General features: G+C 54.8%; 1 protein-coding gene across 1 annotated transcript; it reads right to left on the bottom strand.

The window, feature by feature from the left end:
• Nucleotides 1-681: 681 nt before the first annotated feature.
• Nucleotides 682-14,186, bottom strand: CDCP2 (CUB domain containing protein 2). Its single transcript, XM_028106944.1, has 6 exons — nt 14,108-14,186; nt 10,470-10,817; nt 7,415-7,750; nt 6,141-6,494; nt 3,011-3,189; nt 682-1,008 (listed from the first exon to the last, which is right to left on the bottom strand). The coding sequence occupies exons 1-6, from the start codon at nt 14,184-14,186 to the stop codon at nt 682-684; spliced, it is 1,623 nt and encodes a 540-aa protein (XP_027962745.1).
• Between the last annotated feature and the right edge of the window lie 12,234 nt (nt 14,187-26,420).

The following is a 26,420-nucleotide window of genomic DNA, read 5'->3' as shown; positions in this document are numbered from 1 at the left end:
AGCACAGTGTGGGCCTGCACAGCGCTGCCCCCTCCTCAGACCCGAGCCGCCTGGATGCGTACAACCAGCCGCCAACAGCGACACCACCTGGCGGAGGCTGGGATGACGGCACCAGGTAGGGTGTCAGCACCCTTTCTGTTCCTGGAGTTTGGAGGCAGGACGGGCCCGCTGTGGAAAAAGTCCTCAGGGTTCCTGAGTCGGTTCTGGAGAGTGGAGGCCCCTGGATGGTTACTGAGCTTCCAGCCGATGAAGGCTTGTGATAAGCGATTAGTTGGAAAAATAAGAGATGCCCTTGTTTTTATCCCAAGTCGGTGAAGCCCTTGTGCGTTTAGGGAACTTCAGTTTTACCCTCTGTCACCAGGGACCACAGCTATCCACGTTGACAAGTAACACACACGGGAGACTTCTTTCCGATAGCAGACTTTGAAATTAGTAACAATTGCACACACACAGGACATGCCAGAGTTGACAAAGTTCTTATGCATTCAGGCTCTTCTCTGAGCCTCAAGCCAGCCCTGTGAGGTAAGGAGGGCACACGGATCCTCCCTAGGAAAGTGAGACTCAGAGAGGGACAATGACTTGCCCATGGCCACCAACGAGTCAACAACACCCGGCCCTGCCCCTGTTGTGGGGACCCCAAGCTGCCTCCCAGGGAAGCCCACACCCAGGTCCCTGCCCCCCTCACAGCAGCATCAGGACCACGATGGCAACGACCATGAGGACTCCGGCCAGGATGCAAAGGCCCAGGAAGACAATGTCACTGGTGTCCTGAGGCACCATGGCCACAGGGCCCTCCAGGGCCTCCACCTCATCCCTGGATGGCGCTTCCTGAAGATGCTCAGCTGTGGCGGCATAGGGCCCAAGCCGGTTGGAGCCAGACAGCAGGTGGACAGAAGCCTCCTTGCGCCGTGGCTCACAACGGACCTCATACTCATGGATGTCCTCCTGCCCGCCAGCCGAGAAGTCGATGTACAGCATGCTGACAATCACTGAGGTGTTGTTCCTCCGCTGTGGGGGTCACGGGGCACTCACTCACACCTGAAGGGGCCGGGGCTGACCCTTTGCCCCTAGATATGTAGGGACTCTGTGCCAAGGGGGCAGAACCCCAGGAGCCTGGGGTTCTAGTGCCAGCTTGACCACCGACTCCCTTCCCGCTTGGAAACTCAGTGTCTCCTCCTATAAAAGGGACACTATGGGGATGTCTGATGGGTCCGTGTTTGCTCTGGCTTTAAGGAGGCGGGGTCTATGAAAGACAATAACAGCAAGAGCAGGCCCATCTGCCATGTTCCAGGCTCTGTTTTAAGTGCGTTGTCTCATTTCATTCTATGATCCTCTCTTATTGGTACCATAAAATCCCCATTTCACAGATGAGGAAACTGAGGCCCAAAAGTTAAATCCCTTGTCTGAGGTCACACGACACACAGGTGACAGAGCGGGCAGGCAGGAACGGTAGGAAGCTGCTGTCCCTGGACACTGGGCCACCCCTCTGAGGAAGGCTGTGAAAGGGAGTTTCAAATGGGCTTCCGAAAGGCTCTGATTCCATGCCCCCAAAGGAGGCTTCTGATTTTGTGCCCTCAACCTGTCTGCCCCCAAACCCTCTGAGGAGGACCGGTGTCCTGGATTTTTGTCATACAGAATTGAGACCCTGGACAAAGAAAGACGGGGCCTGTGAGTAGAAGGGGACCCAGTAAAGTCAGTCCACATGATAAAGAAGGGAGGAAGAAAATCACAGAAAGTGGAAGTTTTAGGGGTTTTTGATGAGGGAGAGACTTGAAGGGGAAAAGCCAGCCACACAAGATGTGCTGTTATGGTTATGAAATCAAGTTTCCAGTGTTTTTAAAGAGATGCACAGAAAGGTGGTCATTGCCTTGGGCTGTTCGAGCTGTGCATCTTTGAGAGCAGCTCAGTGCTCTCAAAGATGGTCCTCGAGGATCTAGGATGCATAACGGTGACACTAGGAATCCAGGAGTCTAAGTTTCTCAGCTTTTATGTTTCTGTGGTATTAGCCCCAAGATTCTATGATTCTGTGGCTCCGAGTTATGGTGGTGGTTGCATGCCTCTGAGCCTCTGAGTGTCCATGATACCTCGTTCTCCGTTTCCTGGTTCCCTGCCTCTGGGATTCTCTGTCCCCGTCATTTCATGACTCTGTGGAGTGTCCACAGAAAATCCCTGGGGGACTTAGGGCATGGAGTCAGGGTGAGGGCAGATCATCTTGGCAGCCAAGACTGCCCCCACTTCTGTCCTCAAGTCAAAAGGATAGAGGTTGCCAGAGGCTGGGGAAGCAGAGGGGTGGACTGGAGGGGCCCCAGGTGGACATTTGGCTAATGTGGGGGGCAGGGTGGTACGGCTTGCTGGGAAGTGCATGATTTCTACCAAGCCAGTCTGGCACATCCCTGGATACCAAGGCTTGGGGGTGGGGGTGAGCTCTCCCTGGAAGGGGGGGCATCTCTCCTTTCCCCTTTAACCTGCCCCTAAGAATGCAGACATCTGAGGTGCTTGGGCCACTGCCCAGCGACTCCAAGGGCCCCAAACCTGAATTCATTTGTAAGCCTCACTGCCTTTGGGGGGAAGTGGATCCTGTTACTTGAAAGGCCCTTTTGTTCTGTGGAGCACAGGGACCATTTGGATCACAGGTTGGGGAAGGGGCCCCTGGAGGCAGCCAGGCTCCAACAGCTCTGCATGTGAAAGGGGTGAGGCCTGGGGGGTGGGGAGCTCCTGGGAGAAGGGAAGGAAGGGCAGGAAGGCCTCCAAGGATGGTCAGGGTCAGGGCCTTGCAGGAGGAGCCTTCCATAGGTTTGTCGCTGGGTTATTCAGTGGGGCCCCCTTCTCTGTCTCCCATTTGAGTTCTTTGTCATGTTTACACTGAGCAAGTTTGTTGAGTTCTGCATCTGGGCTTGTGGGGTCACTGAGCCAGGAAGAGAAGCTGAATTCTCAGGAATGGCAGGTGCCTCTCAGCAGGGGTCAGACCCCGCCCCCTCATGCCTGCCCTCCCCCCCTGCGCAGCCCCTACCTGAGACTCGGTGCCGCAGGTGTCAAAGCGGGCCTGGATCCGGAAGGTGCCGCCGGCTTCCTGGGCGGCACAGCTGCGGCTGCCCAGGTAGACCTTGGTCCGCTCCAGTGGTGCCAGAGCCTGTGCAGCGATCAGGATCTGGAAGTCCGTGCGGGAGCAGCTCACGTTCATGGGCACAACTGGGGACGGAGGGAGGGAGCGGCTGGAGGCCTTAGGGGCAGGAAGTCTGCCCCCACCACCCTGAGACCCCACGCAAAGGATGATGTGTGGGAAAACTGAGGCCCAGAGTCGGGAGATGCCTATGCAGCCTAATGGGGATGTTTCACGTGTGTTTCTCCGTTTAACTCCATCAGACTATGAGCTCCCAAGGGCAGGTACCCGGCCTTCTCCTGTCGTTGCAGCCTGGCTCGGAGCTTGGCAGGTGCTGTGAATTCTGAATTCTGAATGAATGAATGAGTGAGTCAGCGAATGAATGAATGAATGAATGGGTCAGTGAATGTATGAATGAATGAACGGATATTCTTAATCATAAGAAGAGGTACTATTTGCTGATCTCTTTTCCATGTGCCAGGTAATTCATTCAACCATTTCACAAATATTTCTTGATGGCCTACTATGTTCAGGACACTATTCTGGCACCACAGAAAAAGAAATGGAAAAAAACCAACCCACCAGCCCAAACTTCCTGCCTTCTTGGACCTTACATTCTAGTTGGGCAAGGGGGCAATAGATAGGTAAAATGAAAGATGTGTTGGAGTGGGCTGAAAGAAAATCAAGCAGAGAAGCAAGACAGGGAAAGACAGTATGTGTGTGGGGGTGGGGGGCAGAACTGCGAAGAAAGCCTCACTCGCTCCCCACGGTGATCCCATGAGGTGGACACAACTAAACCCATTTTACGGTTTTGGAAACTGAAGCTCTGAGAGGTAAAGTTGTTTGCAGTGGTTGAGTTGGGATTTTAGCCTTTACCAAGTCTGGAGGTGACCCCCCCCCATTTGGTGGGCCCCTGCAGCCCTCCAGGCCAAGATGGTGTGACTTTCTGTGTGTGGGTGTATCAGCCTGCGCGTGTGTGTGTGTGTGTGTGTGTGTGTGTGTGTGTGTGGGCGGGGGGGCGCAGTGCTGGCTGGGGCGGGGGCAGTGGAGGGGGAGGAAAGGGCGGCTGCTGGGTGGGAAAGAGAAGAGATGGCAGGCAGAGGCCTGGAACTCAGCCCCTCTCCGGGAAATGCCTCAGACATATTTCAGCCTCTGGTGTCTGGGCAGTCGGGGATTTATGGGCCCGCCGTCTCCCACGATGATCTCGGTGGCGCTGAACTGTGTGTCACCCCTGATTGATGTGAGGTTGTCCTCTAGCCAGGAGGCCGCCTGCAGCCTGGACCACATCTGGAGCCTCGTCTAGCACGAGTGCCCCTGTCTGGCCCTGGGCTCCCACAGGGATCTGGGGAGGGGGGCGGGGCAGGTGGGAGCCGGGGCTCCTGCCCCTAGAACAGAGCCAGGTTGAGAGCTGCCCCACCCTCAGGCTCTGTAGGCACCAAAAGGAGAAGGGGCTTGTCCAAGAACCCACGTTGCTGGGAGAGGACCCATGCCTGGAGATAAGACGATCAAACCAAAGGGGACCTTAAATATCCTTCAGCCAGTGTCCTCATTTTACAGGTGGAGTAACAGACCCACAGAGAAAAAAACACCTGCAGCTAGTTATGGCAGAGCCTGTGGCCCCTGGCTCTCCAGAGTGAAACCCTAGGAGGGGTCGCTCTCACAAGGGACAGCTCTCCTCCCCCAGGTTATGGAGGAAGCCAGCTGAGGCCCTGGAGGGCAGGTCTGCCCAGGCCACTTCACTGCCACTAGCTCACTGCAGCGCAGCCGTGTCCTTCCCCATCACCACTTTCGTAAGGGGTAAGGACGGAGGGAAGATGCTTGATTGCAGACCAGGCCAGAGACATGTGAGGGAGAGACATCCACCCTCAGCAAGAATGTCCTCTGTTCTCTCTTTTCATCTGAATGACCCCCTGCAGAAGGCATTCATCAACCCTTGCATGGATGAGGCCACTGGATGGTCGGTAAATGGCAGCATTTGGATGTGGCCCTGGTCTGTCTGAACTCAGCCCTGGCTCCCTCACCCGGGACCCTACTAGGCCACAAAGAAGGCAGGCAGGGGTTCTAGTCTTGGCCGTAACCCCGTTGCCCACGTGACCGCGGTGAAGCGTTTCCTCTCTCTGCACCTCCCTTTCCGCACCTGCACAACAAGAACCTTTTGCCTGCTTAGGTAGAGGGCAAAATGGGTCCAGAGCACAGGCTCTTCTGGGCCCATGGGCCAGGGAAGTGTGACGGGAAGAGGCGAGAGACAGTGGAGGCTGCTGGCTGGCAAATCTAACGGGCACTAGGGAAGCTGGAAAAGCCCCGTGCCAATGTTCTCAGCCGCCTCTGCCGCTGGGCATGGCCACCTGACCAAGTTCAAACTCTTGAGACCAAGAAGTCTTTCAAGAGCTTCTGAAAATGCTTTTGTTTTCCTGGTAACGGGACATTTGTAGCTGGCATCTCCCCTACACTCTTCCAGCCTCGAACGTGGACATGATGTCGGAGTTGTAGCAGCCATCTTGCAGTCATGAGGCCAAGAGAATCCCAGAGGTACCGGCTGAGACAGTGTTAAGTCCCTGAACTAACAGAGCAGCTCCCTAGCTCCAGACTTCTTGTTATGTGAGGAAAACAAAAGCCACTTGTTGAAGCCACCGGCAGTCGGGACTTATGACCGATATAAGCAAAGCTTGTTGACATCTCCATGGTTATGCCAGTTGTTTATCACAAGTAACATGGCCATATTTTGCGTACTACCCCTGGATACGCAGGATAAACCACAGCAGGAGAGAGGCCAGGGGCCCAAGGGGGAAGGAGAGAGATGGGGGAATTAGGGCACGTGGAGCTGGAAGCTGGAAAGGCAGGGCGCTGCAGGGTGGAAATAAGAAAGGGCCACACTGGTGTGGTCCCAGGGGCCCCAGGGCAGCAGTCCGCGGTGCTGTAGCCACCCGAGAAAAGGCTGGAGAAGACCAGCGGTGGGATGGAGGGAGGAAGCGGCAAAGGACCCAGCCTTACCGCTCCCCGCCCCGCCGTCAGCACGCCCACACCCTCAACCCCAGCTGACCTCCAATGTAGGCCACGGAGAAGCCCCTTCGGGTGGTGCTGCGGTCCGTGTGCAGTAGAAGCAGAAGCTGGTTGCGGCTCGAGGTGACCGGTGCTGGCAGGTGGTGGCCGCACCAATTCCCCAGCAGGGAGGCCTCCTCGCTGGCCCCATCGAAGGCTGCCAGATGGTCGAAGTCACAGGTCCTGGTCAGGCTGTTGGGACCCTCCAGGTCCAGGTCCAGGAAGAACACCTTGACCCGGTAGCCTGGAGGCAGGCGGATGGTCCAGTGGCAGTGAATGTTGTTAGGGTAGGCGCTGGGGTACTGGGGACTGGAGAAGTTGCCCCGCACGGCCGTGTATACCTCCTGGCATTCCCCTGGGTTGGGGAGAGGAGGACAGAAGGGACCACAATGAGAAGGGTGGGGACTGTCACCCTCTGCAGTACAGCTTGGGCAGAGGGCCCCAGAAAGGTCCTAAAACCACCCTGGCAGGTGGTGGGCACCGTGGTGGGCAAACGAGACAATGGATCCCAAAGCCTGCTTTAAACAGAAACTAGCTGAAGGCCAAGACTCTCATTCCAATTGGCAGTCCACTTCACGAGTGCTGGTCCGGTTAGGAATTCAATAACCAGACCTAATACTTGTCCTCAGAGTTGAGTCCAAACTTGGACTTGACAGACAAGATGGCTCATAACATGACCTTGCTCATTTCCTCACTGCCCCTCATCCAGCCCTAACTTCCACCCTCCCCAAACACCTCGTAGCATACGAGCACACTAAACTCTCTCTGTCCTCCCTGCCTTCACGCATGCTGATCTCTCTGCCTGGAATACCCTTCCCTTCCTTCTGCCTCTGGTTAACTCCTTCAAAGCACTACTCAATTCTCTCCTCCTCCAGGAAGTCATCCATGATTCTTATTGTTAACAAAGACCACAGTGGGTTGTCATTGTCTATTTCTTTCTCCATCTCCTCCACTCTCTAGTTCATTCATTCATTTGTACACACATTGACTGAATCCGTTCTATGTGGCAGGTACAGAGACAAACCCATAGGAACTCACAGTCAGGGGAAATCAACGTGCCAGCCACGTACATAAATGATAAGTGTTAGATCGTTGTTGCAAAAAAAAAAAAAAAACAAAGAAAAAACTCCAGGAGGAGTTGAAAGGACGGACTAATTTTGAGTCAATCAGGAAGACTTCACAGAGGAGGTGACATGCTTACACCTTGGCACTGGCCAGGCAGGGTCATGCACAGCATGCACAGGGGCCTCGAGGTATAGCCCCAGCCCCTTCTACCTGAGAAGTAGTAGGCCTTGAAGCCCCGGCCTCCAATGTTAAAGTCAGACTTGAAGACCACCTGCAGCTCGTGGCCCAGGGACACAAGAGTTGGGGGCCGGGTGCTGCCACAGTAGTGATGCCCGCGGGCGGGGCCAGGCCCCCCAAGCACAGCCACGTAGTCATAGGTGCACTCCTCACTACCCTCCACCTGGAAGTCCACGAACACCAGCTTGACAGTGGCAGGGCCGGAGGCGTGGATCACCCAGTGGCACTCCACGTTGTTGGGGTAGTTGTCCGGGTACTCAGGGCTGGTAAGGACCCCTGAAAGGCCCACTAGGACACCTCCACACACATCTGCAAAGAAGCCCTCCTGAGCTGACCTTTCTTCCTCCCCGTGGCCCCCCAACCCCCTCCCTTGGGAACAGGACACCCCTCAACGTGCCACCCCCCATGGGTATCTATCTCATGGAAACCTCGTCACCATCCACTGAGTGCTTGCTGTGTGGCAGGCACAGACCTGGCACTTGGCGCCGACGCTGTCTTTTGACACCATTACCATCACCCTAGGGGAATGCACAGTGGTTCTCCCCATTCTATGGTTGCAAAAATGGAGGCACGGAGAAGGTAAGTAACTTACCTGGGGGAGTCTAGGTTCACCCAGATAGACCCTGAGACAAGGGTATGAGCATAAGGAGTTTATTTGGGAGCTATAAGGGCCAATAAAAGGCATGTCAAGCCAGCTGCCGAGCCCTGTTGGGGAATCCTGGGGGAATGGCGTCAGGCACACACCTCAGGGTTATGTCACCTGAGACAAAGGGAGCTGGGGCATTTGTACACCAGCTCCCAAGAGTCCAGGCCGAGGGCTGTGGGGATAGAGGTGACCTGCCGAAGTAGACTTGAGAACAAAGCTTCACGTAGAGATATGGAGGTTGGCAGGAGCCACTGAAGTGATGAGTCCCCGGGAACCTGGGTGGGGCCCTGACGGCAGGCCACCCAGCTGGTAATGGGGAGAGCAGGAACTGCCTGGTTGCAGAGCCTGGGCACTTGACCTTGTGATTTTCCTACCAGGCCTGTGGGGCACAGAGGCTGAGGTGCCCGAGTTCAGCAATATTCTCAAAGCTCCCTGACAGAGGAAACTGAGGCTTGGAGAGAGGGTCTGGTGAAGTGGAGATGGGCTTGAAGTCTGAAGATGGGTGTCGGTCCTCAGCTCTGTCTTCTCTGAGGGGTGTGACCCTGGGCAAGTGACCCAGCCTCCATGAGCCTCATGGGAATACAAGAGGTCGGAAGACCTGCCCAGCCTGATCCACCAGGTGCAGGCTCATGCAGAATCTCCAGTGCTGATGAAACCCTTTTGGAACCCAGCCCTGCCAATCCAGCCAGGAGGTGGCTGATGATGAATGCCCTGACCAGCTGGAGGCACCAGCAGGGTGGGGCACACTGCTATTTCCCAAGACGCCAAGAACCTCGCCCCAGGGCTTGGCTTTGTGAACCTAGCTCTGCTCTGGGCTGGGCGCTAAGACTTCGTGTCCCAGTGTTCGTGCTTTCAGCCTTGTAACCTTGGGAAGGCACACTCCCTCTCTACTCTTAACTTTATTGTTTGTGAAATGAGAGGGCAGGTTTTGACAGTCTGTGAGATCCTTTTCCATGTGAACACACTTAGCAGAAGCTTTTGAATTGTGCTCCGGAGCTTTGCAGCAGCCCCCTGGGGCATCCATCGGCCTGCATGTGGGGCAAATTTCACTCCTATGCTGTATTCAAGCTCTTTAATGCGCTGAACAACAGCATCCACAGGTCACAGGTCATATATAAAAATTTCACTCACTGGAGGCCATCCATATTGACTTATGTTTTCAGTGATTGGCTTATAATAAGTAAATGTTAAAAATATGAACTTAAAAAATACAGTAAATGCATACCAAGAAAATACTGCCTTTATCTTTTTTATATATAAGGGATTAACCTAAGTTTCCATTTGCTATAATGGTACTCCTCTGTTTTTAAAAATGCTGGAAAAGGGGCAGCTGGGTGGCTCAGTCGTTAAGCGTCTGCCTTCGGCTCAGGTCATGATTCCAGGGTCCCGGGATCGAGCCCTGCATCGGACTCCCTGCTCCGCGGGAAGCCTGCTTCTCCCTCTCCCACTCCCCCTGCTTGTGTTCCCTCTCTCGCTGTGTCTCTCTCTGTCCAATAAATAAATAAAATCTTAAAATAAAATAAAATGTTGGAAAACATTGCTTATGGTATTATGACTTTGATATCCTAACATTTTAAAAACCAAAGAGTCTAAAATTCCAAAACTGTGACGAGATCAGTCTGTGATTCTTGTGTTTTGGCATTAGGCAGTTCTGTGCCTCAAAAGCCAGCTCAGGGAGGGCCATCCCACCCGGGCCCTCCGACTGTTGTATGGGGAACCCTGCGCCCCAAGAGCCTCTGTGGTTGTCTGTGGCTTAAGCGGACACAAGTAAGGTATTGGGTTTGGGCCCTGGGAGAAGGGAGGAGGTTTGAGTGTGTGCAGAGAGGCCTGGAGACAAGAGGAAAGCTGAGAAGAGCAAAGCCTCTGCTCCCCTCACTAGACTAAGGGGCAGGTTTCCAGGTGGAGGGAGAGAGGGTTAGGGATCCACAACGTAAGAGGCATTAGGTAAAGCCTGGGGAGGGAGCGTGTCACCGGCTCCACACAGATGGCCCTCGTGCATCTTTTACTCCAGGGGACTTGGGGTGGGGCGCCAGGGGTCCCTGCGCTCGTAAATGATGGGGTGCTGCAGAGGGACGGGCAGCAGGGGCAGCCTGGTGTCCTCTCCTTCGTCCTGATGCCATGTCATGGGATAAGAAGGACCATAGGGAGCACAAAAGGCCTTGCTCCTGGATACAGTGAGACCTTCCCAGGGCTCCCAGGACTGCTGCCCTGAAGGTGGGAACCCACAACCACCATGACCACCGCTGGAAGCTGTTCTTGTCCCTGAGCTGTGGCAGCAGGGCCACCCAGGCTCCGGAGCTGCCAGCAAGCCTCGCCTCAGCCCACGGCTCTCCTCCCCCCGGCCCCCACAGGGCCCCCCTCTCCCTGCCAGGTCCCCCTTGCCTTTCTGGTAGCCGGCAGAAAAGCCTCGGCTGGCCACGTGCTTGTCTGAATGGAAGACGACAGACATGACGTGCCAGGAGGAGGTGAAGGGTGGTGGGGGCACCCGGCCGCAGAACCTCCCCAGCAGGCTGCCCTTGTCCCCCGAGGCCCCGTTGTACACCTCCAGGTAGTCGAAGCTGCAGGAGTCGTGGTACTCCAGGTCGAAGGCGTGGAAAGTGAGCAGCACCGAGGAGCCCTCAGCCACCACAATCAGCCAGCTGCACTCTGTGTTGTAGGGGTAGAGCCTGGGGAAGTTGGGGCTGGAGAAGTTTCCGGAAGGTGCTGAGAGCACACCCCCACATTTGATACCTGGGGCAGGAGGGAAGAATGGCTCGGTCAGTGCTGGGGTCCTGGGTGGTAGACCCGGCCACAGACCCGGCCACAGTCTTCGGGATGGGGTGAGGGAGCATGAGGCCATGACCCTAAATCAATTCACTGATGCACGTGTTTGCTCATTCCTCTGCTTAATCCTCAAATACTTATCAAGCACTCTTTTATTCATTCAACAAATACCGTCTGAGTGCTAGGCAATGTTCTAGGTGCTGGGGTTTCAGCAGGAACAGAACAGACAAAAATTCTTGCCTTTGTGGAATCTCCTGGGTGGTTCTGATTGGGGAACACAGATGATAAACACGTTGAATAAAATACAGAGCATATTGAAGAGTGATTAGTGCTATGGGGAAAAATAAAGCAGGGAGAGGAGACAGAAATGTTGGGGCAGATCTATAATTTTAGATAAAACAGTACCATATGCCAGATCCTAGGCGTATACCGTAGGGAATTTAAAAATTACAAATGATAATACCCCACCCTCAGTGAGGATGCGCACAGCCCTACTGTAGTGTCACAAGTACATTCTTATATGCGCGTATTTGCTTATATTTAAAAAAAGAAAACAATGGAAGGAAACTAATAAAAATGATTCTCTGTCAGGGGAAGGAGTAAACAGAGGGGAGGAAAACAGGCATGAAGCTAGACCTTTTTCAATGAGACCTGTTTTATAATTTTGACTTTATAGTCATGAATGACTTTTTTTTTTTTAAGATTTTATTTATTTATTTGACAGAGAGAGAGAGACAGGGAGAGCGGGAACACAAGCAGGGGGAGTGGGAGAGGGAGAAGCAGGCTTCCCGCTGAGCAGGGAGCCCGATGCGGGGCTCGATCCCGGGACCCTGGGACCGTGACCTGAGCCAAAGGCAGACCTTAATGACTGAGCCACCCAGGCGCCCCTCATGAATGACCTTTAATATAATTTTTAAATTAGCAAAAAACCATTTTAAGTAACCCCTAAAAATCCAAAACTGGGGGTGCCTGGGTGGCTCGGTCTGTTAAGCGTCTGCCTTTGGCTCAGGTGATGATCCTCGCAGGGTCCTGGGATCGAGCCCCATGTTGGGCTTCCTGCTCAGCGGGGAGCCTGCCCCTCCTCCCCTACCCCCCCACACCTGACTTGTGCGCGCACGCTCACGCTCTCTCTCTCAATTAAATAAATAAAATCTTTAAAAAGAAAACACAAATATTTTTTAAAAGTCCCAAACTGAGACAAATATCATATACACATATATCAAGTTGGAGGCACATTCATCATGGGGGGAAATGATTTCAAATGACTTGGAAATATACTTTTTTGACTGTACATTCCTAGTGGGATATATCCCCGGGACAAAACGAAGCAGAGAAGTCTGAAACTTGACTCAGGAGACTTACTATTTGTAATAACAGTCAGTACTGCTATTTTACAGTATTTTATAAATTGGAATAAAGCACATCTGCTAATGTCAATAGGAGCTAAGATGTTCCGTGTAAGAAGAGAGTGATACAACCATAAAATTAAAAAATTAAATAGAACGCTTGTGATCTTCAATTTGAATTAAAGACAGTATGAATTTAAGATTTATTTTTGTTTCTAAAAAAAAAAAATTAATTTCCTAGCTCTGTTTACTGAAAAGGCCAAAAAGCCTGTACCGGGCCCGGGCTGACTCAGCACGGGGCTCTCCCGGGGAGCGCACTGTGGAACGGGAGGGCGGTCAGCAATGCCACAGGGACCCGAGGGACGGGGGCTAATCTTGCCGGGCCAGCACTGTTGGGGGGATGGGGGCACAAGATTCACAGGAAAGGTGGTGTTTGAGTCTGACCAGGAGGGACAAGAAGGTCGTTAGTTGGGGACAATTTGGGGGGGAGGAGATGGCACGTACTCACAGTCACCTAGCCTCCCTGAGCCTCAGTCACGCATCTGTGAAATGGGGTGGCTGTGAGCACTGATGAGACAAAGCTTCTCCTTCAAGGGCCTCAGATGCACACCCAGCTCGGGTTGTCGGCTCCCTGTCGGCCCCTGCAGCACGCCCGGCACGAACCCTGTCTGATTCATGCCTTTATGGCAAGAGGACAGAGGGATATTCTGTCCGGTGCCTGTCATTGTCCTTCCCCCAGCCCTGCCCATGGGACAGGAAAAGCCCTTGGAGTGTTGGAGCAGAAATCTTGTGGCCAAGGAGGTCCCAGGTGCCAGCACAAGTGTAGGCCTTGCCCTCCGGGACTCAGCCAGACGCCCTTGAACCCCAGGATCACCCTTGGGCCACTATAGCTCCGGAGGCTAGAAAATGGGAACAGCTAGCTTATCCCCTACGGGAAGGAGTGAGACGCCTGGGGACCCAGCCCACCTCTGCCACCGAAGAGGTGACTGGCACATTCCCTTTCCTTCTTTGAGCCCCACTTGAGCCTGCAGGAAAACGAGGCACTGAGGGCTGCTTGCTGAGCGCCCCCAACATGCACGCCCCTTGAAGTCCAGTGAACTGATACTGCTTCACAGACAGGCACACAACACAATGGGGCCGGAGCAGCATGAGGCGACCTGGGGCCAGGGTGCTAGCACAGGGTTCTGGGAGCTCCCAGGAGGGAGCCTCTGAGGCTGATGGAAGGATGTGGAAGGCTTCCTGGAGGAGGTGGTGTTTGACCCAAGTTTGATAGATGAGCCACATGTTCTCCGAAGGCAAAAGAGAACAGGGACCTTCCACACAGAGGGTGAAGCATTTCCAGAAGGGGGTACGATCCTCTGCCAGAGCTCGGGGTGCCCAAAGGACACAGGGGACCGAGGCTGGATATTATATAGAGAATTGGGGCCAAACCTGGGGGACGCCGAATGCCATCAGGAAGAACTTTGATTTCACCTGGCTGGTGGTGGGGAAGTGCAGCAGGCTCTCAGGAGGAGGGTAAAGACTTCCTCCAGCAATAAACCTTCCATTGCCTCTGAGCCGTTCCCTCAGCCCTTGGTAACTATACCTCCTTGGACAGGTTACTGAACCTCTCTCTGCCTCAGTTCCTTCAACTGTAAAATGGAGGACTCATACCCACCTTGAGGTTTGTCCTGAAGATTAAATGCAATTGTGTTTGTAAAGCATCCGGCACATAGCAGGTACTCTGCAAATACTGCCTTTTACCATCTCAGAAGCAAATACATCCTCAACTCAGCCAACTCCCCGCAAAAAGGCCTCCTGCTTTCTGGCCTCCCATATAGAAACCTCCTGAGACCCTGGCAGCCACCTGGCCACCCCCCAACCCCCCCACCCCCCATCACAGAGCCTGCCTGTGTCCTCCAGAGCTCCTACCTTTCATAGCATGGGCCCTGGGGCCTGGGCCCAGCAGCACCACCACCAGCAGCAGACAGGACCCCAGCTCTGCCAGCATCCCCTCACTGGGGGCCCCCACGGGTCTGCAGAGCTCGGGGCAGGCCAGGATCTGAGGGTCTGGAGCAGGGGGAAGGGAAATGAGTCTGAGAGGGCCTCCAAGTTAATGGTGGCCTGAATAATTCATCGGCCCCTCGAATTAGTAAGCTGATCCCCAGGTGCTTCCTTCATTCCACCCTGAGGTGACGGATCTAGTGTCACCGGCTTGACACATTCTGAGATCTGCACTGGCTGCCCTGGATCGGGAAAGGACGCACCTCAGGGCGGGAAGGGAATTTGGTGATGGAGAAAGGCCATGAGTGTTGGGGCTAGGCAGATCTGGCAACCACCCTAAGTCAGCCTCTAGCCCGCCAGGTGGCCTTGAACGAGTCATCTAGCTCCTCTGGGTCTCAGTCTTACTCATCTGTCCAGTGGGGCCATTCAACCCTGCCTGTAGGAAATGGCAGGCTGTGACCTATGCTGCAGCCCAATGGTGGTCCCATGCCCACCCACGGAGGAGCTGAAGGGACCTTCTAATTAGTGGGACAAGTGGGAAAGGCATCCTTCAGACATGCTTAGATTAGCTCAGAGGGAGGGCAAAGGAGGCTGAGGGCAGCTGAGGAGGGCAAATTCTATTTTCATGGAAGAAAGCAGCCGGAATAACAGAATGGGAAAATTGTATTGTGCATCTCCTAAAGTGACCATGGATCCAGGCCACAGTGTAAATTCTGGCCAGGAATATTAGATATTCCCTCCTCAACTGATCCACAAACCCTGCCTGAGCATTACTCTGTGCCAGGCTGGGTGCTAGGAGCGAGGCTGCGGGAACGCCCCCAAGGGCTCTGTGTCCAACAGGAAACAGGCTCTACTTCCTCTGGGAGCCGTACTTGGTTCTGTTCAGCCCAGCGCTCGTTCTCCAGCAACTTCGCTGCGCAGAGCCTGCACAGGGCATCCGAGGGAAACACGGCACACTCCTGCCTCCCAGTGAGGAGCCTGGGCTCTGGTTGGGCCCACAAGGTCTGATTCCTGGCTCTGCCACTCCTGCCGGGCTGGGGCAGCCTGAGAAAGTGGCCCAACCTCTCTGAGGCCCGGTCTCCCGAGCACGAAGAGGAGAAAGCTAGTAGCTTGTCGTCCACTGCGGGGATTAGATGAGCCGGCGCCTCACTCTGTGCTTGGGAGCAAGCATGATTTTTATTTACCTCAGAGGAACTCAGAGGGCCATCTGCCAGACCACATGCTGCTTCTGGCCCATCCTTGTATCAGGAGGTCCCCAGGGAGCCCTTTGCTGCCAGCATGGGAGGCCACCTGGAAGGTGTTCAGCAAAGACCATCAGGGATGGTCGGGCCTGAGGGATTGGCTTACCTTTGGGGCTTGATTGGCAGCAACAGAAAGGTTCTGCTGTCCTGGGCCATCTGAGGGGACAGGAGATTTTATCGCCCCCATTGTGTGCATGAGAGAAGGTGCTGACCTAGTGCCTGCTGAGTGCTGGGGCCTGGTGCCAGGAGCCTCATGCCCATGCGCGTGTGCCCTTCCAACGTCACAGGCACACGGTAGACTCCCTGCCTCACAGGGGAGGAAACCAACATCTAAAGGGTCTGAGCCCACTGTCCTGGGTTGAGTCACTCCACAGGAAGACCCTGCGACAAGGATTCAGGGGCCAGTAGCTTATTTGGGAGGTGATCCCAGGAAGCACAGGGAGGGCCATGGGGAAGTGAGTCAGGGATGAGAAGAAGCCAGTTGAGGGCATGGTGATGAGCCACTGCCACTGTGGACAACTGAGGCTCCACCCCCATGAGTGCCTCCGGGAGACGGTGTAGACTACGGCCCCACGTTGTTCCAGTGAGGGGTGAGAAATGGCCCAAAAGTGCAGGGGTTGCAGGCAGAAGCTGTTTGCATGCCCAGGAATGGTGAAAACCAGGGGTGTGGACAGGGCCATGGCGGCATCGGCAGAGTCCTGCAGGACAGAAGACTGTCGCCCTTAGTGCGGCTTCACTCTTGATCTGCTATCCCTGGAATCACTCACCTCTGAAATGTTCATTCCACCCCTGAAACAGGCATCTCTTCCCGTGCTCCCTGCAACCTCTGGTCTCTTTCCCTGCCCTTCTCCCCACACCTGGCATACCCTTTGCCCCATCTTCTCTCTTGGGCTTAGATTCCAAGGTCAGGGCCATCCTGCTCTTTCAAGACATCTGCTGGATCAGCCCAGCTGGCCGCACCCTCCCTTGCGGGTCTGGGCCTCTGAGCACTGCTGGGCAGCATGCCATCACCATGCGGCGGCACTAGCACTGTTTCAGCATCTCCAGCCCTTCCTGGGTCTCAGTTCCACCCCCCAGCCTTTCCGTGTTTCCCTAGGTGGCTCTCTCTCTGACCCTCCACGGACATCATCCCAGATGGCCACCAGTCTCCCCCTACAGATAACCCCAGTCCCTCCTGCAGAGCGAAGAAGACGTAAAGCAGAAACCCCTTCATCTCACAGCCCTCACCCTGTCTCCCGGTGCTCACGCGTCTCTTCCCTCCAACCTCAGGGAATGGTGGTTCCACATCCTGTCTGAGGCCAATTCCCCTCCTGTGCCGGGAGCCCGCCCCTCTCACTGCCGTAGGGACCTAACCCTGCATTAGCTCCCCATTCTCCAGGGCCCCGGCCTCGCCTGCCTGGCTGCTCTTCTCCCATCCCCATTTAGGCGTCATGGGGGTGGCTGGGATACAAACACTTTCCATGAGCCTGTGTTTCCCCCTTCAGCTCGCACCCTACCCATCTGCTGGCTCTCAGAGCCCGGCTTCTTGAAGGCTGTGTCTTCCCTTTCTCTCCTCCTCTCCTCCTCTCCCTCCTCTAGGGTCTACCAGGCTATGGGCATATTACTGCCACAAAAAAAACAAGGATTTGGTCAGCAAAGTGCAAGGCACGGATAGCTGTTGGGCAGGCAACCGGCGGTAACCACCAGAGTGCCCCTCGGGCCCCTCAAAACCCACAGCGAACTCATCGCCACTCCCCACCCCCAAAATTGCTTCTCCTTTGGGGTTTCCAATTCTAGGTGGTGGCACGACCAACCCACCGAGCCGGAAATGTAGCAGCTGCCTCGGCCTCCCTTCCCTTCAGTTCTGTACTTGAGCTTGGCGAGCACTTTAGGCTCTGAAACAACTTCTGAAACCACCGCTCCCCACACTCACCACCTGGCTCCTGTCTGCCCACCTCCCTGGCCAGCGCCCAAACTGCTCTCTGCCCTCATCTCTCCAAAACACGGATCTGACCGCATCACCCCTCTGCTCAGGATAAAACCCCAAGTCCTCTGCTTGGCATTCCTGCTTCTTCAGGACACCCCAGGCTTCCTTCCTGTCTTTCCTGCCCCCATCCCAGCTGCCGGCATCTCCCTCACTCCTTATGTGCTGCGCCCTGAGCCTCAACTGCCCCTCTTTCTGTCCCATCATCTCTTGACAGACTCTTACTCATCCTTCAGAAGGTTACCACCTCCTCCAGGGAGTTGTCCTGGCCCTACCCCAAGCTGGGAAAGTGCCCGCTCCCTGGGAGCACCTGTAGCACAGAAAGGACCACCTGGCTTTTCTGCAAACATCCTGTCTTCTAGGGCTTTCGCTCCAGTGCCCCCACACAGGGCTTAGCCCAGAGCCCATCATCTCATTCTCTCCGTCCCGGCTGCACACCGTCCCCTAGCACATACTTAGTGCTCAGCAGCCATTGGTGGATTGAACTGCTCGGGAACACACTAGAAGGTGTCCCTGTCAATTTGAGCCCATGCTCATCTGTGTCCAAAGCGTGTGCTTTTACCCCCGCCCAGGGGGATGGCAGGGCGTCTGGTGTTGTGATTTTGCCCGGAGCTCCTAGAACTAAGACCATGTGGGTTCAGACTGCAGCTCTGGCAGCTACTAGCTGTGTGACCTTGGACAAGTCACTTTGCCTCTCCAGCCCTTGTTTCCCGAGCTGTGAGAGGAGAACCGTGGCTACCTGTCGGGCATTGTGAGGACCAGACGGGTGAAGGCACGTGGAGTGCGGAGAGGGCCAGCACTAAGCTCGAGTACGTGCTCTCTCTCTCCTCCCGCCTTCCGTTTGTGCAGACTCCCAAGGCTCCACAGACCTCAGGTCAGCTTCCATGTTCTTTTCATCTCTCCTGGACGTCTCCTCTGTGTGGGGCCTCCCCTGCCGGGCTGCCGCTCCCTACCGGCAGCTGCCTGGCCTCGGCTTCTCTCCCCGTCCCCAGGGGAGGTGGTGGAGAAGGAAGAAAGGCTGCCCTTAGCCTGCGCACGAGGGTCCTTAGTGAGTGCCCAAGCCGCCCACAGGACAGTCAACACCAGTGGCCCGGCGGCCTTCCAGTGCCAGGCTGTGCAGACTCCCACAGCCAAGCCCTGGGGACACACTCTCAAACTTCCAGGGGGTGTCTTGGCATAGGGATGACTCTCCTCCCCATGACTGGCACTGCCATGCCGCAGACACCTAGTGGACACAAGGGAGGCCCCTGAGGAGTGTTGTGAGCATGTCTGGGGTGGGGGTACCTGTCTCCGTCACTGTGCAGATTTGTCTGTCTCGGGGTGCACCTGTGCCATCAGCTGGTCGTGCTGTTTCCTCGGGCACACGAACCCTTCTTGGCGTCTATGCATCAGGCACCAAGTACACTAATCTCTCTGTGGGTGACTGTCCGTTTCTGCATGTGCATATGCCCTTTGCAACTGCACCCAACACCATGCATTCAGAGCCATTCTTTTGCACACGTGCCCATCTCTGTGCATGCACATGGATCACACCTACTGCTGCCTCTGCGTAGACATGTGTCTCGATGTCTATGGATATGCATGTACCCAGCTCTCTCTGGATATATATGATCATTTCTGAGGGAATGTCCCTCCCTGGGTGTCCATCTGGGTCTAAGTGCAAATGTCATAGCTGTGTGCATGCATGACCGTGTCAGGGGATCTGCGCCTCTCCACACGTACACGTTTATCATGATAAGCTCATGTCTATTTCCACGGGTACACAGCTTATAGGTCTGTGTCTCAGTTGTCACCTTTGGCCGGCACGTCTACCTCTGAGGCTCCTCTCCAAGCCAATTTTGTTTTCCCGTCCACACTCTGTTCCTCCACCCGGGTCAGGGGAAGTTACCCATGGGATAGCAAGGGTGCTGCCTCAAGCCTCCCTTTCCCACAGAGGTCTGAGCTGACAGAAGGGTGTATGACAGACAGCAGGGAGCAGGGAGGCCGTGCCACCCCAGGGGATTCCTGGCTGGGCTGCAGGGAGTCACATCTCTCCATTAACTGGGGCCTGGGGACTTAGGGGAGCTTCCCATGAGGATGGGCCTGGTGTCAGAGGCCAGGAGGGAGGGACACCCGGGGAGCACCCACACCCTCTCCTCCCTATGTCTGCAGGGACTGGCCCTGCAGGGTGGGAGATGGGCATGTCACATCCCAAACTTTCTCTGCCGGGGCCTGCTTGAAAGCCACGGGGTGGCACAGGGTGAGTGGGTGAGGATAGGAGGGAGAAGCAGAAAGGAAAAGGAGATGGAAGGGAATACGGGCAGCCGACAACTAGGAGAACCAGTGAAGAGAAGGGTGAAGAGCAAGGGGGAAAGCTGAAAGCCAGGGAGGCAGGTCCTGACCGAGACAAGGCTGGTGGTGGGCTGGGGGGCAGTCCCTGGGGTGGAGAGCAGAAGGAAGCTGCCCCTCACAGCCCTGGGAGCCACAAACCGGCCCCAGGGCTGGGACTCTGTGAAAATGACACCGTCTCCCTCCCCCAAGTCTCCTCTCTCTGCGTCTCTGTTTTTTTCTCAGTCGCTCTGCCCTGTCTTTTCCCAAGGCTATGCTGCGAAGGCCACATACTGGGAATGATGTCCCAGAAGAACAGATGTGCCAAGGACCAGGTGTCCCGGGAGGCCCCGGACAAGGAAGTGACCTTCACAGCCTCCGGCTCCTGGGCCAATGAGAAGAAAGTGAGAAGGGGGCCAGGATCGCCCCCTTTCGTGGGGCCTGCCAGGCCCTGGGTCCTTCCACACCGTATCTCACTGAACTTCCCAACCAAGCAGGGAGGGGCTCCTGCCCCCATAGCACAGTGGAGGAGCTGGGCCTGGCGGGGTGGGCACCCTCGGTCCTGGGACAGGGCGAGAACCGGGGGCCAGGCAGAGAACGGGCCTCTCATGGGCCCTGCTCACCCTCAGCAATGCTAGGCCACTGCCATTAGCCAGGGTTTAGTGGAAAGGGTGACGGGTCTCGGTTCAAACCGTCCTGGGTTTGGACCCGTGTTTCACATCTGAGAGGTAATATAATTTTGGGCAAGTCCCTCACCTACCCGTGGAGCCCTGGTTTCCTGGTGTGGGAAGGGGGCTTACTAATCCCACTCTCCATCTCCGTGGGCTGCTGCATGGACTAAATGCAAGGTCCGAGAGGCAAAAGGGCTTTGCAAACTGTGAAGAGCTGTGCACCATCAGTGTCTTGGGGGGCTACACTAACGACTGAGGTGACCGTGACAGTGAGCTGGGCGGTGGGCGAAGCCCTTTGTGCAGGTCAGGTCGTCTCCTGTAATCCACACATCCCTCCAAGTAGGCCCCCCCCCCATCGCCCAGTGCACAGACTGGGGCACAGGGATGACCCAGGATCGTAGTCCTACTGAATGGCAGGACTGGGATTCCAACCCAGGACCATGGAGCTGCAAGCCTGGTGCTGAGTACTGTGTGGGATCCAGGGCAGTCTGACGGAAGGTGAAGGCGGTCCCGGAAGAGGATTTGCAGGGCCAGGAGCAGAGGGGTGGGGGAGGCTCAGGAAGGAAGCCTCCTGCTGGCCCAGCTTCTCCCCTACGCTCCCTTTGATGGCCAATTAGTCCAGCTTCTTCGGCAAGCCAGGACCTTTAACAAGGTTCAAGGTTACATACAGGGAAACCGCCCTGGTGACCTTCCCTGCCTCCGGAGAGGCGGCTGGGATGGCTGTCCCAGAATTACAGCCTCCAGGGAGGGGTCTGGAGTGTTCTACGGCCTCGTCTTACCCCCCTGGGCCCTCATGTCCTTCTCCCCCGCCCACCACAGTCCACCTCTTACACCTCCACCCACCCCCACCCAGAGCTCAGGCTCCTGGGAGCCTTCCAGAGCCCCCTGCCTGGCACTGGATACCAAGCCTAAAGCCTCCCTGCCCCCCAGCAACTGTTGAGCTCCTACTGTTTCAGGCACATTCATATCCAGTCATATCCAAGCTATGTGACCTTGGGCAGGTTCCTTAACCGGGGAGGTTAAGTTTCCGTATCTGTAAAATGAGAATAATGAGTTAATGTTTGCAAAGGGTTTAGAAGAAGAGTACCTGGCAAGTAGTACATTCTATTTACTAATTTAAATTCATTAATTTAAACAAAGTTAGAAATCTTTACAACAATTTTGCAAGGGAAGGATTATGAAGCTCCATTTTATGGTCTGGTAATCAGAGCTCAGAGAGAGTTGCTTTTATTAGTTCATTTATTCAACAAGCATTATGGAGCACCTACTGTCTGCCAGGCCAATGCTTAATATTTTGGGCACTTTATCTCATCTCACCCTCACAGTTCTGTGAGGAGGTGTTAGTATACCCCAAGGTTTCCAAACCCCTCCTGGGAGGCAGGATTACCCTGGGCGAGACCCCTGGCGGCTGATTGTCTGTCTCTCCCAGCACCGGATCACTAGCAGAGAAGTGACCTGTATTTTATCGGGGCTGTATTTCAGCCCATGGCATAGAGTAAGTGCTCAATAACTATCTGTTGAGAGAAGGGGTAAAAGTATCCCTAGCTTACAGATGAGGAAGTGAAGTTCAGAGTAATGAAGCGATTTGCCCAAGATCACGCAACTGCTCAGTGGTGGAGTTGGGATTTGAACCTAAGTATAACCAGCTCGAAAGCCTGTGTTCTTCCTGTGACACCGATTCTACCCACACGGAGGCCCGTTTTTGAGGAGGAAGATGAGGTCTGAGCTAGTGCTCAGACTTGGGTCGGAGGGTTGGAGATGCCTGGAGTGGCAGAGCTGGGGACCGAGACCCCTGCAGCCTTTTTCATTGAGACCCCTGGTCCCTCCTGCCTCCAATCTGTCTACCTGGCTTTCTCCTCAGGCCACTGGCCATCCCGGTCAGGGAAGCAGCTCTCCCTCATCAGGTCCCCCATTAAGACGGGGGGGCCCCCGAGCTTCCAGAAATTCCAAACGCATAAGGGGCCACACTCAGCCTCCAGGGCCTCATCGCAGCTTACTGCTTGCAAGTTACCTGGAAGTCGAGGTGAGAGGGAAGGGTGTGTGGGGCGGGGGGGGGGGGGGGGGGGCAGCCTGAGGAGGAGGGCGGGACGGGGCCTTGGGCCATCTGGGCTTGGAGGAGACTTCAGAGAGCAAGTCCAACCCCCTTTCCCACCCATTTCTTAGCTGTGGAAACTGAGGGCCAGGGAAGGCAGAAAGATGACAGAGCCCCCCTTCACAGAGTGTCCAGGCTCTTTCACATTTATTCTAATAGCTTCTGTGACCCTGGGGACTGCAGACACCTCCAAAGTCAGTGTCTTCAAGAACCTAGCAGAAAGCCTGCACACAAGTGGGCGTTCAGAAATGCTTGCTGAATACACGAAGGAAGGAGTTACTTTGTTCTCAGAATAATCTGGTGAGGTAGGACTTACTATGCCATTGAGGAAACAGGCTCAGAGAGAAGGGAATTGACAACAGCATCTCAGGCTGCTGGAAAATGATCTCCAGACGCCAGGGACACATGTGGGGTGGGGCACCAGAGTGCAGGGGGTTGAGGAGTGAAGGGAGGTGAGAAAGGAGATCCTGCAAGCTGGAGGTAGCTCTTCAAGGAGAGGCTGAAAATATGGGAGGCGAGAGCGAGGGCAGAGAGGCTGAGAGACAGAGAGTGCGTTCTTCTCTGGAATAACATGGAGGGAAGGCAGGCTATTGCTGGGTTTTGTTGAGTTGTCAGGAGGGAAACTTGGATAGGCTTCAGGGCTGGTTGGATGGAGCCAGTAAAGGCTTGCTGGAGATCCCTTGAAACCCTTCCTCTGGAGCATGGGGGGCAGTTCCCCGAAGGTCGTCATGGGCCTGGGCATGAAGGTTTGCTTCCTGGCAGAGAGCCCTGCTGCCCTTGGAGGGGGCAGAGGAAGGGGATCAGGGCTCACGGAGACCCCCATTGTGGGCCAGGCACAGCACTGCACACTTTCCTTACACCATCTCAACCCCAACCCAACCCACAGTCATGTGACTCCCACCAGCTCATTTATTCGTTCAACAGACGCCACGTCAAAATTCACTGGCCAGACATGGTGCTAGCTGGGGTGGTGGGGAGGGAGCGGGCAAGCTACGGACCCCTCCTGTCACGCAAGAACACCACTTTCTCCACCAGGCGCTTTAACTCTTGAGCATCTCTCCGCTTCTTTGCCTGTGAAACAGGGAAGCTACTGCTCCCTAAAGATCGCGAGCGTTGAGTTGCCTTAGCGGGCCCTGTTCATGGACCACCTCTGCCACTCGTGCACCAGGAGGAAGCTGCGGGAAGTCCCTACAAGCACGTGGCTCCTGCAGCTCTCGGTCTCAGGGCCCCCCTGGCTGCCAGGCACTGAGCCCACCCCTGGGAGGCCACAAGTGTGGGGAGTTGGTGCCCTGGAGCAAGCCTCAGCCCCCTAGGGCACTTACCATAGGCTGAGCCCCTTAGAAGCCAGGTGAATCCCTGTACTTATAAAGTTATTGTCTGTGTTCCTGGTTCTACGCTCTAGTTTCCATTCCACTGTTCCAAATTGTACGCTCCAATATGGGCCTCTATGTTCAACAGAATTGGCTTCCAGCCCAAATTCGATGTTCCTTGTTGCAAGCACCCCCATCACCTCCCTCCTCGCCTCCTTCCAGGAGCCCTTGTGGTCAGCCAGGCCAGAGGCGAAGTTCCCCCGACGTCTGGGTGGAGGAGTCGATGCAGGCTCACTTGCCCCTGAAGCTGGCTGGTATGGCCTCCCACCAGGCCCGGTGTGCCCACCTGGCCGCGGAGCTGAGTGCTGCCATCTGGGACCCGGTTAAGGCTGTCAGCCCGCGCTGTTACAAGCTAGTGTGCTCCGTCAGCATGGGGAGCCAGGGGCAGGATGACGCAGTGGCCTCCAGCTAGAGCCTGTGGGATCCACGTGCAGACAGCTTTGCCACCTCCCACTCTGTGAACCCTCCGCTCTTCTGTATGGCCCTGGTCCACGCCATCTACTTAGAGTGAGCCCTGTGGCATGAGGGTTCTGGACCCATGGGGGCCTTGTGCTAAATACTGGCTAGTTGGTGACCTGAGCAAATAGCACCCCCAGGCGAGGCCCACGGCTCCCACAACTCACGGTCCATGCGAACGAGAAAATGAATGCAACGCATCTGCACTGCCCCTCCTCAGGCCACACAGACCACACCGGCTGCTGCGCTCGTCTCCCTCTGGCTGGAGTTACGTCCACCACGTGCAGCCCCCAGCTGGTTGTACAGATCAGAAGCTCTGAGGGGCAGCTATCTGGGTCTTTGGTTAATAAAAAAATGGGAGATAAATGAATAATGACTTAATACATGCAATTTGGGATCAAAATCTTCCAAAGCATGGGGAAAATAATAAAAAGGGGGGTTCTGGGGAGTGGAAAGTTTGCGAATGAGTGCTCTTCTCAGAGGCCAGCCATGAGCCAGGCACTTGCTGGGGCCACCAGGGAGACAAGAGAAAGGAGGGGGCTGGGCTCTCACATCCGCTGTGTGTGACGTGCCATGCTCCAGCACCACACACGTTCCCTTCAGCCTCACATAACCCTGGGAGATGGCGCAACTGTTCCCGCTTTGTGGATGAGTAAACTGAGGCTGAGAGACCAAGTTATTTGCTCTGGATACTTACACAATTGGCAAGAGATTTGATTCTAGGCCTGCCTCACTTGAAAAGGAAAACAAATAAACAAGAGTCCCAAACTGTGGTATGTAGAAAGTCACTCCGGTTTGCATTTACGAAGGAAAGCAGAGGGACAAGCAGAGGGAACAGCGTGTAAGCTGAGTGCCAACGTTGCGTCTCCTACCTACTGTGGTACCCAGACCAGGGCACACAGTAGGCACTCATGACAGTTTCAAATGGAAGCCGGACAAGCCTGGAGGCATAAAGGGGCATAACCTATCCTGAGAAGGGTGGGGATGACTGTGTTTAAGCCTCTGGTTTCTGAAGCAGCGTGACCAGGCACATTTCATCTTCTTTTTTAAATCTTTCATTATGGAACGATTTCAAATACAGAAAAAGCAGACATCAGTGACCCCATCACCCACAGTCACTCGATGTTCATATCTGGCCATATTCATTGCAAATGTTTTTATATTGAAGTGATGCAGATAAAAAAAGAGTGCTCACCCCATGCCATCCCCAGAGGTCACTATCACCCTTGCAGTTGGTGTATCCCCTTCCTGAGCAGTTGGCATTATTTTGTGTTTTCAAACTTTCAAAATATTGGTATCTCACTGTACGTTGCCTTCTACAATTTGATTTCCAATTATGTTTTTTTTTATTGAGTCTAGGTTGATACATGTAGATCTAGTTCGTTCATTTTAACTGCTATGTGTTATTTTACTGGATGAATATAGAACAATTTATTTCTCTATTCTCTTATTGATGGACGTATGGGCAGTTTTTATTTGCTATTTCAAATGGTGCAGCAAAGAAAATCTTTATATGCGTCTCCTGGTGCACTGACGTGTCACATATAACCTTTATACCAACTGCAGCATGTTGGAATTTGTGCATCTCGACGTCACCTTGTACAATTGCCTAATGTCTTGGAAACTTGGTTTTCCTCATCAGTGGACTGGGGTAATAAAATAGTGTGCGTCTTGGGGACGGTACGGTGCTTCAACATAGAGGAGATGCATTTTGCAAACTGTAAAGTACTCCATGTATATTCCCTGTTTATTATGTGGGTATTCAACATTCAGGATGTGCTGAGCACACTCCCACACTGGGGACACAATGCACAGGCCCCAGGACAGCCCCATGATGTGCTCACCTGCGAATGAGGCAGTCAGAGACGCCGCCGCAGCAGGATGCACAAGAACTTGCTGGCCAACTTGGCCTGCAGCGGTGGAGGCAGGCGTGGCTTCAGAGAGGAAGGGATAGTGAGCCGAGTAAGTCCTCAGAGGATGAGGAGTCCAAGGCGAGTAGAAGAGGGGAGGGCGGGAGGACGGCCCAGACCCAGAGGGCAGCAAATGGGAAGGGTCATACTGATGTGGGAGCAAGAGTGCTGGGGCAAAACCTGAGAGCTGGGGGCGAGGGGCCAAGGATAGAAAGTAAGTTTGGAGAGGCA

This window comes from Eumetopias jubatus, unplaced genomic scaffold, assembly GCF_037043125.1.
Source record: "Eumetopias jubatus isolate StellerSeaLion01/CBP00866 unplaced genomic scaffold, mEumJub1_p1.0 scaffold_4, whole genome shotgun sequence".
In the NCBI taxonomy this organism is placed as follows: domain Eukaryota; kingdom Metazoa; phylum Chordata; class Mammalia; order Carnivora; family Otariidae; genus Eumetopias; species Eumetopias jubatus.
Note: the sequence above shows the minus strand (reverse complement) of the source record. Positions and strands in the feature narration are given on the sequence as shown.